At 36.6% G+C, this 15,132-nt stretch overlaps 1 protein-coding gene across 4 annotated transcripts in view; it reads right to left on the reverse strand.

Annotated features, from left to right (window-relative positions):
* The window catches only part of AGBL1 (AGBL carboxypeptidase 1), a 1,019,050-nt gene that overhangs the window by 929,625 nt on the left and 74,293 nt on the right, over positions 1–15,132 (reverse strand). For all 4 annotated transcript variants that reach the window (XM_074234136.1, XM_074234135.1, XM_074234137.1 and 1 more), the window contains one exon: positions 12,614–12,707. In XM_074234136.1, coding sequence (XP_074090237.1) covers positions 12,614–12,707 — 94 coding nt within the window. The remainder of the gene's footprint in view (positions 1–12,613; positions 12,708–15,132) is intronic.

Consider the following 15,132-nt stretch of genomic DNA (forward strand, 5'->3'; position numbering starts at 1 on the left):
GCCTCACACTAGCTGTGTGACACTAGGCAAGTTTCTCTTATTTGCCTCAGATACTCATCGATAAAAGATGGGAACACTGGAGAAGGAAATGGTAAACCAATCCAGTATGTTTGCCAAGAATGCCCTGTGAACAAAGATTCATGGATCACATAGAGTGACCATGAATTACTGAATAAAATCCTGACTTCTGAAAGCCAAAACAGCTAAAACTGGAGAATCTTGTCACCAAAGGGTAGGTTTTCAAGTCATTAATTTTTTTTGAACCACATCAGGGAGACTGAAGAATCATAAATACTTCAAATATGAACATGATAATAATGATGAAGAGGAAGAACATTATCATCAAATGCATTTATTATACAATTTTAATAAAATAGGCAATGTTTTAGACACTAGAATACAAAGAAAAAATGAATTTTAAAAATCCCTATTTTTATAGTTTACAAAACATTTTTACATGTAATTCTCTAAACACTGAACTTCCTGTCTCTTGCAGTTATAAAGGTGATTGTTGACTCTTCCAAATTGCAGTTTTTGCAGAGGCTATTTAGATCTGCAATGCATAAAACTAACAAAAGATGGCAGCACAGTGTGCACCCTCCTGTCTGCCAGCTTAGTGGGGGGAGAGGGGTGAGTATTTGTATAGCATTAGCCTGCTTCTGCCATCTGGAACCGTCTTCCTTGTTTCTCTGCCTCATTGACTCTTGATCTTGTTTCAGCAACATCTCTTTTTTCCATTGCCTTCACCTTATCATTTCCCTCTTTCCCCGTTACCCTTTATTATTATAACTCTGTCACTATATTATTTAACTCCATAACAGCATCATACAATTTGGGGGTTTTTGGTATTAACTCTGAAAAGCATTTTTTGTGATTCATTTAAGCCTGAAACATGCCACATAAAATCGGGTTGTATTATGTGTGATGATGATTACTATGATTAGGGCAGGCCATTTTCAGAGACAAATCATTTCAGTCTACATGAAACAGGGGCCCAGGACAGCTTTCTGCTTCCCCAAATCTCATTGACTCTACTTACACTGTCCTTAGCATTTTATTTACGCAATCCCCCTTATTTATTCATATGTATTTTTTAACCTTTAAAGAAAAATTCAAATTACTGGTCTGGCATCACAAAAAAGGTCAATCAATAGACTTGAGGGGTGATTTGTGTTCTAGTCCCACTTTTGTAACTAGTTAGTTATATAGCTTTGGACAAATTTCTCCCCAGATTTCATTTTCCTGATCTATGAAATAAAGATCTTATATTTGAGGGTCACTTAATTTCCCTTTCAACACAAATGCTTCACTTTTATTGTTGAAATAGAAGCCATGCAATATGAATTCCCTCTTTTCCCCTCATAGTCTTCTACGTCTTGACTCAATTTCTCCTCCTTTACTCCTATCTGTGAAAAAGAGATGTCCTTATGCCTTCCAAGACCAACAACCCCTTTACTTGTATTCTTGATTCCATTTCATCCTTTCTCCTTCAAAAGTCTGTACATTTTATGTTCTCTTACCCCATTATTTACAATTTCTCTTCATCTTTTGACTTTTTCTCTGATGTCTACAAACATCTTAAGTTCTACTCTAACTTTAAAGAAACTTTACTTTTTACTATTATCTCTCATGTCATAATCCTTCAGCTCTTCTCCCTTTCACTGCCAAACTTAGCAAGAATTTTCTAAACTTAATGTCTCTATTTCTTCACCCACTGCTTCCTTCCATTCATTCATTTCACAATTTCTTACGATATGACTTCCAATGCCACTGTTTTATGAACTGAAATAAAACTGTTTTATGAATCAAAATTATCTCTTAGCTGCTAAATTCATTGCATTTTTCTCAGTCTTATTCTACCTTGATTTCTTTTTCAGCTTTTGATACTCTTCCTCCCCCACTTTCTGGATACTCTCTCCTCTCTTGTCTTCCAAGATACTGCTTTCTCCTGATCTTTCTGTATGTATCTGATTGCTCATATCTTTTTTGGAACATTATCTCTTTACTGTCTTCTTAACTCAGTGATTCTTGGGCACCTTTTTTTCTTCTCTTTCTACATTATCTCTTGAAGAATTTTATCAGTTACCTTGGGTTTAAGTATTATCACAATAAAGAAGAGCCCCAAATTATATATTCAATCTTACTTATTTGATCACCTTCAATAACTATTAGGTATTTCTTCCTGTATGTTCAGCAAATATCTAGAATTAATTGTGTCTAAAGAAAAACTCATATCTTATAGGATAATCCTGTTGCTCTTCAAAAATTCCCTATGTTTTGTGGAGAAGGCAGTCTTTCTGGAAGTCACTCTGGTTCATGATTCTTGACTCTTCCATCTCCCTCTCTATCCATATCTATTCACTGATGAAATCTTATCAGTTCTACCTACATTAGTTGTCTCATATCTTTCCCTTAATCTTCACATCTGATCTTTTATTTAGATTCACACAATAACAACCCTAAGTTTTTATCATTGTTTGTCTCAAATATACATTCTTCTAAATAGTATCATTGCTCTATAATAAATATAAACATTTATTAATCACCTACTGGGAACTGTGCTAAGTTCTAAGGCTACAAATAACAAAAAGAATGAGAATCCTTGCCCTCAAAATGTTCATAATTAATTGGGAAAAACAACTCAGAAAAGGAAGTTTAAAAAGTTGGAAATGGCAAGGAAGTAGGGAATATATGTTACAGGGACTTGTTGGTGGAATAGAATCCAAAGAATGCTGTTGATGGGAAATGAAGTTTGTTGGGCTTTTAATTCATTAAATATGGAGGATTTGTGAGGAGATTTTTTGCTCCATCTTCCAGTTCTCCAAAGGGATAGAGGCATTCAATATTCACCCTCCCCATTCCTTCTTCCATATAGCAACCAAAACCATTTCCCTGAGGTACATATCTGACCATAGCACCCCTCTGCTAAAAAATCTTCAGTGTCTACTGGGTCTGTATCCTGAAGAGATCATGAAAAAGGGTAAAAATTCCACATGTACAAAAATATTCATAGCAGCTCTCTTTGTAGAGGAAAAGAATTGGAAATTGAGGGGATGCCCATCAACTGGGGAGGGACCAAACAAATCGTGGTATATGTATGTGATGAAGCACTATTGTTCTATAAGAATCATGAGGGATGGGATTTCAGAAAAGACTAGAAAGACTTGCATGAATTGATGCTGAGTGAGATAAAAGAATCAGAAGAACATATTCATACTAAAAGCAACATGGAGTGATGATAAACCATGAAGGACTTGCTCATTCCATCAGTGCAATAATCAATAACAATCTTCGGGGTTTGGGATGCAGGATACCATCCATATCCAGAGAAGGAACTGTGGAGTTTAAATGAAGACCAAAGCTTAATATCTTTAATTTTTAAAAGTTATCTTATGTATTATGTAATTTTCATATCTTTAATGTTGTCTTTCTTCCTTTAGGATCTGATTATTCTCTCATAACACATTCAATTTCAATCTATGCTTATCATGGAAGCAAATAAATGTAAAGTCTTCTGTTGTGGGGAAGGATGAGAGAAGGGAGGGAGGTAGAAAAAATTGTAAAACTCAAAAACTTGCAAAAAATGAATAGTAGAAAATACCACTGTATTTAATTGGAAAAACAAATAAAATCTTTATATAAAAAATCTTCAATGTCTCTCTATCACCTATAGAATGAAATATATCTAACATTTAAAGTCTGTCATAATCTGACTCCAACCTATCTTTCCAGCTCTTATTTCATATTTCTTCCCTTACAACACTCTTCATAACAGACTACTAGATTACTATATGTTTCTTTAACTCAATAGTCCATCTGTTTTCCTCTGTATTTCTCAAACAGACTGTTCTCCCTACCTGGGACAACATGGTTCCTCCTCACCTCTGTCTTCCAGAATTCTGTTCTTCTTAAAGGTTAAGTATCTGTTCCTCATCCCCTATAATGGCTTCCTTCCTGCACTTCCTTTCCTCTATCCAATCTTCATGCTTTCTCAATTCTTCTTATACTATTTTTTTTTATCAATTTTATCCCCATTGAAGAATGTAAGCTATTTGAAGGAATCAACTATTTCTTTTTTTAACTTTGTATTTCCAGCTCTTAGTTCAGTGACTTGCATAATGCTTGTTGAAATGTTTTTTGCAATTTTTTCAAGCCAATGGGGTTAAGTGACTTGCCCCAAATCATACAACTAGGTAATTATTAAATGTCTAAGACCTCATTTGAACCCAGGTCCTCCTGACTCCAGGGCTGGTGCTCTATCCACTGCACCACCTAGTTGCCCCTGTTCAATTAAATTAAGTTCAACTTTCAAAGTGTCTTTGAATACTAAATCAGGATTCTAAAAATGATCCCCCAAATAATTACAACTCAAATTTCACAGTCACTCATAAAAGAACAATGACAGAATTTCTTAATCTTAACCTCATAACATTGATCTTTACTTAGAAATAAAGAGCTCTTTCCATTCAATCTGCCACTTTAACTCATTGAGAGACAAAACTTGCCTTTTTCTGACCCACTTTCATCTGGGAGTCACTTAATCAACTTAAAGTAGTTCTAATTTATAGCCACAATTGCCAAGTGATAATATTACTCAGTTTTCCCTGTCCCATTTTTCCATAGCATTTAAAAATAAAGTTACCTTTCTAATATTATTCGTTAGTTACAATACGAACTTTGAGCACTGACCATTATAGTGTTTACATTCAGTTAATTTGAGAGTGATCTTTCAGAATTTAAAGAAAGTTTAAAGAAACTTTGTTCCTAAAAATGTCCTTGAAAAGTAAATAAACCTGCCATGGAGTGGGGGTCCCTCTAAGCTATAATCACAATTGGGTTAACTTGATAGACCAAGAAAGGTGTGATGCCTTAGGAGAGACTGAAATTTCAGGAGGGCTGGGGTGAGAAACATATAATTGATTTTTTTGCTTGGTTTTTTTTTTGTGAGACAATTGGGGTTCAGTGTCAAATGTCTGAGGTTAGATTTGAACTTAGGTCCTCCTGACTCCAGAGCTGTTGCTCTATTCACTGAACCATCTAATTGCCCCTGTAACTGATTTCTAAAAAGTAGAGGAGGCAAGTGAATAAACATTTATATAATACATACTATGTGAAAGGTACTGTATTGTGAGCTATTTACAAGTATTTTCTGGTCATAAACTCATGATTTTACACAGAGAATGAAAACTCCTTGTGAGTAGAGATTGTTTCATTTTTTTTGGACCTCTGTTGGCAGCAGCTAGTGTCTGGTATATAGTAGGCACTTGCTAAATATAAATTGATTGAATGATTAAGAAACTGGGTGTAGAGAAGAGAAGAGTAGAGACAGGAAAATGAGAATTTTCATGCCTGCAGACTATGGAACTATGACCAATAAATGAAGACTGTAAAGAGGAAGAGTCTAGTTCTAAACAGTAAAACAATGGTCCTAGAAATTAGAGGGATATGAAAACAGAATGAGCCACTTTAAGATGGAATGAGTTTCCTGTCATTGGAGATGTTCAAGAAGACACTTAACAGTTGGGCACTGAAAATGTTGACCTGGATAATCGCTAGGGTCTCTGACAATTCTAGGATTCTAAGACTGTGGCAGTTGCAAAGAGGATAACCAGATGCTAAATTTAGGACTATAATAGATCTCAGGAACCATCTTGCCAAAACACCTCATTGTACAGATAAGGAAACTGAGGCCCAGAGATGTCACTGATTTGCACATAACTGTGGCAGAACAAGGATTCACCCACATCCTTTGATTCCAAATCTATGGTCCTTTTTTAGAACACCTTAAAAGACTATGGAACTAGAGCTGAAAGTGATCTCAATAATTTATCCAATTCTCTCAGCTTATAGATGATGAAACTGATGCCCAGGGAAGTTACTTAACTAGTCTAAGGTTACACTGGTAGTAGGTGTCCAAAGCAAGATTTGAATCCCAGTCCTCTGGGTCCAAAGGTAGTTAGATAACACCTTGGATAGAGTGCTAAGGCTAGAGTCAGAAAGATTCATCTTCCTGAGTTCAAATCTGGCTTCAGATACTAGGTGATCCAGGATAAGTCACTTCACCTTGTTTGCCTCAGTTTTCTTATCTTTAAAATTACCTAGTGAAGGAAACGGCAAGTCACTCCAGTATCTTTGTCAAGAAAACCCCAAATGGGATCACAGAGTCAGACATGACTGAAGTGACTGAACAACAACAATAACATCTTGAGTCCAGAGTCAGTTCTCTTTTCATTGTAGCAGAAAGAGCTAGATCTGTCTGTTTGACATATTCCTCCCTCCTCTGAGCATTGTTAATACTTGTAAAGATAATAGAGCAGGAATGGATTAGAAGTGAAAGGAGCATTGCTATGACTGCTTATTACCAATAGCACATACTTCAATAAAAGAAACTTCATTGAAAGATTCTTAATTGAAATAAATAATCACTAACCACACAAGAGAATACCAAGGCATAAAATATAAAACAAAGTAGTCCTGGGTTATAGATATCTCATTAACTAGCTTTGTGTCCTTGCATAAATCATCCCAGTCCTCTGAGTGTCAGCTTCCTCATCTATAAAATGAAGGAGTAGGCCTATACGATTTCTAAAGTCCCATAAGTCTGAACAGTTCTTGATAGTCTCTTATAAAGAACTGCCAGACAAGCACTTGTTCCATCATTCTACAGGTAAGCCAATATCCAAATGCCACAATATCCAGACTTCAGTATATTTGAAGTATAGATGTAATTATGATACTCAACACTATTCTATTCATAGATAACCAGTGGGTTAAAGAAAGAGGGGGGGTCATAATATGGAGAATTTGCTTATGAGATTTTCAAAGGCCCAACACATCCATCAGTCCTTGTGACTGAAAAGTGATTATTCTTCATGTCAAAGCCTTCCATCCCCACCAGCCCCATATCAGACAACCCTCCTAGGGATGATTCAGTGAGAGTAGTGCCTACTATAGGATGAGATCTTGTTAGAAATGCTGGAGGATCCTGGGAAGAGTAAAAAATACAAGAGATGTAGTTAGGTAAAAGCAGAATGGTCCTGAGCTCCTGGGTTGTGGATGAATGCTTTATGGAGATTACAGGTGTTCTAGGAAGAGATGAGCAGATCATGTTCAGGCTATATGAAGTTGCTCTTCTGAGGAACTAAGATCATAACAATTATATAACAAAACAGGGTTCAAAAGATAAAGCAGTTGCCAAAATTCAGTCCATCTGCTAAGCTGCCCTATCTATGTCTGATTAAGTTTATGAAGTAAGGGAGGTCAACGAGATTAAAAAATAACCCCCAAGACACATGTATAATGATCTTCTGCATGCTATTTTTTAAAGACTTCAAAAAAACCTGATTGATGTTCACTCTACCAATCACACTCAAACAGCCCTAAATGACATAGGGAGAATAAATAGCTAGTATTCTCCTTGGTTTGAGAGGTCAAGACACTGAGGTACAAAGAGAGCAAGTAACTGATCTTGAGCCACACAAAAAGTCAGTGGTAGACAGACCTCAGAACTCAATCCTCAGCTCTCTAAATCATCATACCTGCTGAGATCACGTAACTTCCCCAAAGTACTCTCAGAGAAACCAAGAGGCTTATCCATAGTAAAAGGAAGAGTCAATGTAGAACCTAAACGGGAGCTGAGCTGAAAGGTGAATAGGGCAAGTGGGGAGGAGTCATATTTTGGATCCAATGTTCAGAAGTTTTCTGTTGCACTAGCCAATGCAGTCGTCTGATCAAAGGTAATGCTAGGGTAATGGGCATCAGATACTATGATGCAAGCTCTCAGTTTCCTATCTAGTTCAAATCTTATTATTTCAGTCAGTTCCAGCTAACCCTTCAATGTAACAGATATTAATGGAATTTCATCTGAATATATGTCATATACACTATTATGCCCTCTCTGTATGCTGGGCCAAGCATATTAGTCAGAGGAAACATTTTTCTTATTCGAAAGCATTTTATAATCTAACCTGGGTTGGACAAGGGCAGAGAAGCCAAGTGGTGAAACACATCAACTGATGACATTCTTTCAAATAACTATGATGATTACCAAAAAAGGAAGATAAGGGTGAAGTTAATTCCATATAAGTAGATATATGTACATATTCATGTTTGTATTGCATATAAAGGCATATATGGCATACAGATAGATTATAGATATACATATAAATACAAACATAGATTTGAAAATTTAAATTCATATATAGCCAGATTTCCTGAGAAGAATCAGAGCAAATTGAACCCAGGTGTGGGAAAGGAAGGGGAAAATTAGGAAGCATTGGAAAGAGAAGAGTAAAAATTAGTCATGATCAGAGGCAGGAAGAAGACATTTTAAAATTTAAGGCAAGCTGAAATCCTGAGAAGAGCTGGTTGAAAAAATTTATGAGCAAAGGACAAAAGACAGTATCTTGGCACAAAGATAAAATTTGAATTCAGAGAGCCTGGGTTCAAATCCTTGCCTTCATACTTACTACTTCTATGACCTTGGACTTACCTTCTCTAGAATCAGTTTTATTTTGTTTGGTTAGTTTATTTTTTTAACCTGTAACATCAAGGCATTGAAATAGAGTACTTTTAAGATTTCTTCAGACTTTGACTCCTATGACCCTCAGATAGCATGGGTGTTGTTATCATTTGGGGATTCTATGGGTTACATAAAGAACAGTTCTACTTGAACCTGGAGAACCAAAACAGCAAGGATCTGGCTTTCTCAACAATTGGGAAAACTGAAAGAAAAAGTTATTCCATCATCCCCCACTTAAACCTCAGTGGGTGGCCACAAAAGAAATGTTAAGTGAAGAAAACCTTTTATAGGGACATCTTTGGAATATCCTAGTAAGGATAAGTACCAATAGAAACTGGACAGGAATAACCTTAGACCAGGGAGTCACAAGCAAGAAAATATTAGAATAAATTAGGTTTGGTCTCTCTCAGATTTCATTTTTTCTTTATGCGACTAAGATAAAATGATATTTTAATGTATATAAACATTTTTACAAGCCAAAAATACTTTAATTTAAAACTTCAAAAATCTATGACTATAACATAATGACTTCCTCCATCAGCAAAATTCACAACCCCGCACTTAATCTAGTTTTCAAGAGTAACTAGTGATAAAAAATATATATATTCTTTACCATATGGACTTTCCAGAGTTTCACTGTATCTATTGACACTCTAAGAATCTCAAGTGATCTCCATAAAACAATAAAGCATAAGAACAGATTTGGGAGATAAGGAAGCTTACTAATATATATGATGTCTCATTATTATTAAACCAATTTATATCAGTCATGTTCCTCATTTCATTGATATTAAGGGAGCCAGGACTGTTTCAGTGTGTGTGTGCATGTATATTATATGTGATCACACACACTATACTCAGATAAATGTCTTTTAACTTCATTATTGAAGTGCAGTTGCTATCAATTTGGTTTTATTTTGTCTTGGCAACTTCATCTGAAGTTCCTCCCTTACTCAATTCATTATGACATGGATCTGCTTACATGAGTAATTGGGTTGAGGAAGCAGGTGGGTATGTGGGTGGGGAGAAGGAAATCTGTATGTTTGGCATGTAGGGTATCAGTGAGTTGGTCTGGCATGTAGCCTCAGAGGGTACTATCCTGAGCCCTTGTATCCTTTTCTCTGTTTAAAGGTGTATAGTCAGTGCTTCCATAATAAATCTTTCCTTGAAGATGAGCTAGGGATAGTGCTTTAGTGGAGAACAGCTGCATAACTAATTTTAGTCTCATGCTAAAGAAGTGGGGGCAATTTTAATCTCCACAGAAAAGTCACTTTGACAGAGCTCTTGGCATCCTCTCAGAAAGAGAGACAGAGAGATAGAGAGAGAGAGAGAGAGAGAGAGAGAGAGAGAGGAGAGAGAGAGAGAGAGAGAGAGAGAGAGAGAGAGAGAGAGAGAGAGAGAGAGTCCTGAGTAATTGGAGTTTAGGCCATTATATGGAAGAGGACATTAGAGAAGGCTTTTAGTATCTAATGGAATTTTATATCCCCTTCTCTCCCTGTAGTAGTCTCCCAAACAAGCCCCTCTGTTCATTCATTTAAGGAGACCTAGGGGAAATTGCTAGATTTGTTTATATTTTCATATAAGCTATGGGAAACAAGGATATCAAAACCTCTAATTCTAGATTCTTCCGTAATGCTTGTTTTGTGGAATAAAAGACCTAAATCCACAAGTAAGTGGCAAAGTCTTAAAAATTCAGACTCAGGGGTGGCTAGGTGGCGCAGTGGATAGAGCATTGGCCCTGGAGTCAGGAGGACCTGAGTTCAAATCCGGCCTCAGACATTTAATAATTACCTAGCTGTGTGACCCTGGGAAAGCCACTTAACCCCACTGCCTTGCCAAAAAAAAAAAAAAAAAATTCAGACTCAGTTGCATACTTACTTTGGAAAGTTATGCTCTTCTCTGTAGAATGTCAGCTACTAAAGAACAGGGATTATTTGTGTGTGTGTGTGTGTGTGTGTGTGTGTGTGTGTGTGTGTGTGGTGTGGTATATATGGGTATATCTAGTGCATATTCAGAACTAACTATTCTGAGCATAATAAATGCTCATTGAATTGAATTGTACACCCATTTTCTTTTTTTTTCTTTTTTTTTTTTAGATTTTTGCAAGGCAAGTGGGGTTCAGTGGTTTGCCTAAGGCCACATAGCTAGGTAATTATTAAGTGTCTGAGGCCGGATTTGAACTCAGGTACTCTTGACTCCAGGGCCGGTGTTCTATCCACTGCGCCACCTAGCCACCCCCCCCCCCATTTTCTTATCCATAAAAGTGATATAGCTTCTATCCCCAAATCCTAGGAGACTAAAAAGGATTTTGAGAATTCTGAGCTATCGAATACTATTGAATACAATAGTGTCTGGCATATAGTAGGTCCTTAATAAATGCTTGTTGATTAACTAACTATCCTGATATAGGACGCATCCAGCAGTTCAATAGAATGAAGGGACTTGAACTTGGAATCAAGGCTCACAGTGATAGTTTCTATATGATTGTGGGCAATCTCTGAGTTTAGATTTCTCATCTGTAAAATGGGTATGTCCTACCATCCTTATGGAGTCGTAATGAAAATGCTTCATAAATCTTGAAAGGTGACATAAAAGTGAGTGATTGTTAATGTTTGTGCAACAAAAAAAATTAAATGTGATAGATATTAAACCTTCAAGGAAAAGGATAGAGCTTGGTGGAGGACTAAGGCTCCCATAAATAAATGGTTACACAAGTTTCATCTATTAAACATTAAACTGCAACACAAAATTAAATGACCTTTAAGCAATGTCTAGATGGTATAGATAATAAATCATTTCCTCTAAGCAGGTTTGGTCTGAAATGTTTCATTAGACTACAAGAAGTAGACCTCTAGTCCAGATTTTATTGGATGGTCTAAAAGTATAGGAATAGTATTCAAAACCTTAAGAAACTTTCCTTGGGCTGAATAACCCTATAACACTGTGCTTTTTATTCCCTGATTCTATTCTCCCATATCCCCATTACCATGATATCTTTGTTTTCATATTCAATTCTCACTTTTGCCTTTCCCTTAGAGGATTTAAACAGCCCAATTTTATGATGCAAGCTTATTTGCTCTAGTAAACAACACAAAGGGCTTTAGGTGAGGATGGATAGGCATGGGCAGAGTTGTGGTGGCTCAGGAGCAGAATAACCAGGTACTATATGAGTTCAAGATTAATGTAAGGACATTGAAAATAACACGCCTGAGCATGGAAATGCAACTTTTCAAACTACTCCATCTATCTTGGAAATTGACTGAATTTCTTCTAATATTCTTTCAAGGTCTTCTACGAGTCACTCCCAAGAATGATGGATCCTAATGGCTCAGAATGTCTGTAAAGCTTCTGTGCCCAGCCATCTTCTCTTTTAACTTTGTGACTCACTCTACTCTTTGCAAACTGGGAACAGAAAGAATAGGCAGAGAAATCCATCTTTACATTATAATGGCAGCTCACCTACCAGTATACAACCATGATGGGCTATTACATGACCCAGATCACATATCAGAAATTGGGCTGGCTTATGCTTTTGATATTATGGGACTTGGCATCTTTTCAAGTCATTTCTGTACTGTCTTTTGGAACAAAATAATAAAAGAATAAATTCGAAGCTGAAGACTAGCCTGACTTTCTTATAGTTGTCTTTTCTGTCTAGAAGTTTAGGAGGACAGGATAATTATGTTTCAGTGTACTTTCAGGGGGACAGGTAGGAATTTTCAAGCCACATTGAAAATCCCATGAGTGTATCTCCATTTAAGTGTATCTCAATTTCACTATTGTCTTGGACATATGTCCACCTAGACATAGTAGGGAAGTCAAGTGGTGCCCAGTCTTGAGGAGGGAAGATTCGTTTTCCTGAGTTCAAATCTGGCTTCAGACATTAGCTATGTGACCCTAAGTAAGTCACTAAATCCTGTTTGCCTCCCTTTCCTCATCCATAAAATAAGCCAGAGAAGGAAATGGCAAACCACTCCAGCATATTTGTCAAGAAAATTCCAAATAGAGTCCCCAAAAGCTGGACATGACTGAAGTAACCACAACAGGATATGATAGAGTTTTATGCAGGCCAAGTAACTACCTGCTCAGTACCTGATAATCCTGGTGCGTTTCCTAGAATAAGGGGTGATAACCTTGAAAAGCAGCTCCATCGCTCCATTAATCCCCAACATCGCTGCAGTTGAGACTGAATAAAAAAAAAATAAGGATAACAAGAGTTATGGGACCAGCAGGAACCAGACTATCTTTTACCTTATAAAATGAACCCAAAGACATAGGAGGGGATAGACTATTTCCTAATTTTTGCCAGAAATCTCATCTATGACACAGTAGAGATGAAGTTTGAGGCTCAAATATCATATAATCTATGGGAAATGGATTCAGTCTGTGGCAAATGTACTTTGACTTCTGACTTCCTCCATTATATACCTCTTCTTCATTACCAAGGAAAATGGGCAAGAAAATTGGTGCATAAAAATTTACTTCATGGTAGGACAATGAGTTTTCAATCATTTTGTCAATTTTTCTCTGTACAAATAACCTTGTTTCTGAGTTTCTCTCCTTTCCTCCTCTCCCCTTTTCCTTGAAAACTCAGAGAAGATTAAAGTTTTAGCAAAGGCTGGCTGGGACTGTGATCCCTTACTGAAGGTCCCACAGTGATCAAGTCACATCATTGAAGCAAAGGAATTAAAACCAGTAAAATAATTATTTGAGACCTACTCTACTCCATGCCTTTCAGTTTGCAACTGAGAGCTCACAGAATGGGGAATGTTTTTATCTCAGGTCATCCAGGAGTAGAAAACAAAAGCCAAGATTCAAATTCAGGTCTTCTGATTTCACATTCAATAAAATTTCCACTCATGGAAATGAGGATGAAAATTAAGCCTCTCAAGAAAAGAATGCTCTCACTTATTACTAGAAGAGTAAGTCTCCCTTGTTAGTAAATAAATGACCATACAAGCTTCAACTAATTAAACATTAGACTGCTACACAAAATTAAAACAACCTTTAGCCAATGTCTAACATGTCACATTGCTTGTTCTGCACTATGACAACTCTGGAAACAGGGATGTATTAATTCAATGGAGCTGAGAATGATTTTTCTAAATTCTAAAGAGCAATTTATCGTACAGAGAAGATCTGTCTTCCTTTTTTGCATAGACACCAAGGTATCTTCTATTGTTGAGTCACTTACAGTTGAGGAAATGATCTGAGTGTTCCTTCAGTTCTCTACTAGAATTTCAAAGATATTTTCTAGTCCCTCCTGCTAAAAGGGGCAAAGTAGTTATCCCTGGCACTTTTTCTGTTCTTTTTTTCCAGTTTGTCTGAATGGATAGTAACAAATTATCACCTTGAGTTCTGGAAATAAAACCTCTAGAAGGTTAGAGTCCAGTTTTGTTGTTCTAATCCAAAAGTAGACAGAAAGAAATGGGAATTGGTTAAACCTTTTGCCCTTAGTAGAGTCAGGGACCAGGCTTTCATTGTTCCCATTGCCTGTGATACAGAGGATAAAGTGTAGAATCTAGAGTAGACAGAGAATAAGAATAAGAAATCCACACTGGTTTCAGCAGCCAGCAGGCATCCTGGATGACTGCCTGAGGCTGGCCCTCTGGCAGTTCTATAAACATACCCTATTGGACATCTGGGAGCTGCCAAAGGGCCCATTGACTTTTGCAGCCTTATTAGAGTCCCAGCCAAATCATCCTGCTGACAGAAAATGTTTGGAGAGCTTGCTGGTACCTTCTATAACTCCAAACAATTCATTAAGGAGACAGCAATGGGCAGGTTGCTTGAACTCTGTTATTCTCAGATCATTACAGATGCTGTGTAGTGTAGATGGTACAAATGTTTCCAAAGTATATTCTGGAACAATTGCTACAATAAGCACAGAATTAAGATAGGTCCCAAATGGTCATGAAGATACCTTTTACCCATAACAAATTCATTGAGCTATAGATAAGAGGAGAGGTCCCCATACCAAATAGATTTATAAAGCCCTTTGATTAGAAAGAATAATGAAATAATGAAGAAACAATATAGCCTAGATACAGACAAGAAGGAAGAAGAAAAAGAGTGGGAAGACTTCTGATGGACAATTTTGTTTATCTTGACCTGTGATGTCATTGTTATAGAACTCAGTCCACCAATGCAGATGGACAAGATGTTTCTATATTGTAGTCTTAGAGAATTATTTGAGACAGAAAGGTCAAGTAACGTAACTATGGTCACACAGATAAATTTTTCAGAGGTAGGACTTGAATCCTGATATATTAATCTCCAAGACCATCTCTATATTATGATGCCTTTTAATTGAACTTTTTATTCTTCAGAAACTTTAAATAAAGTACTTCCAACTTTTAGACCTCAAATCAGTAACTGTAATCATTCTTTTTGAAGGCAATAATTGGTACAGTGAAGAGAGTGCCGGACTTGAAGTCAGAAGACCTGAGTTCAAATCTGCACCCAGACTAGCTATATGACTCTGGGCAAGTCACTTAATTCTGTTTGTTTCTGTTTTCTCATCTGTAAAATAGATGGAGAAGAAAATGATAAGCCTCTCCAATGTCTTTGCCAAAAAAAAAAACTCAAATGCCATCACAAAGAGTAAGACA

This window comes from Macrotis lagotis, chromosome 4 (genome assembly GCF_037893015.1).
Source record: "Macrotis lagotis isolate mMagLag1 chromosome 4, bilby.v1.9.chrom.fasta, whole genome shotgun sequence".
NCBI classification, from domain to species: domain Eukaryota; kingdom Metazoa; phylum Chordata; class Mammalia; order Peramelemorphia; family Peramelidae; genus Macrotis; species Macrotis lagotis.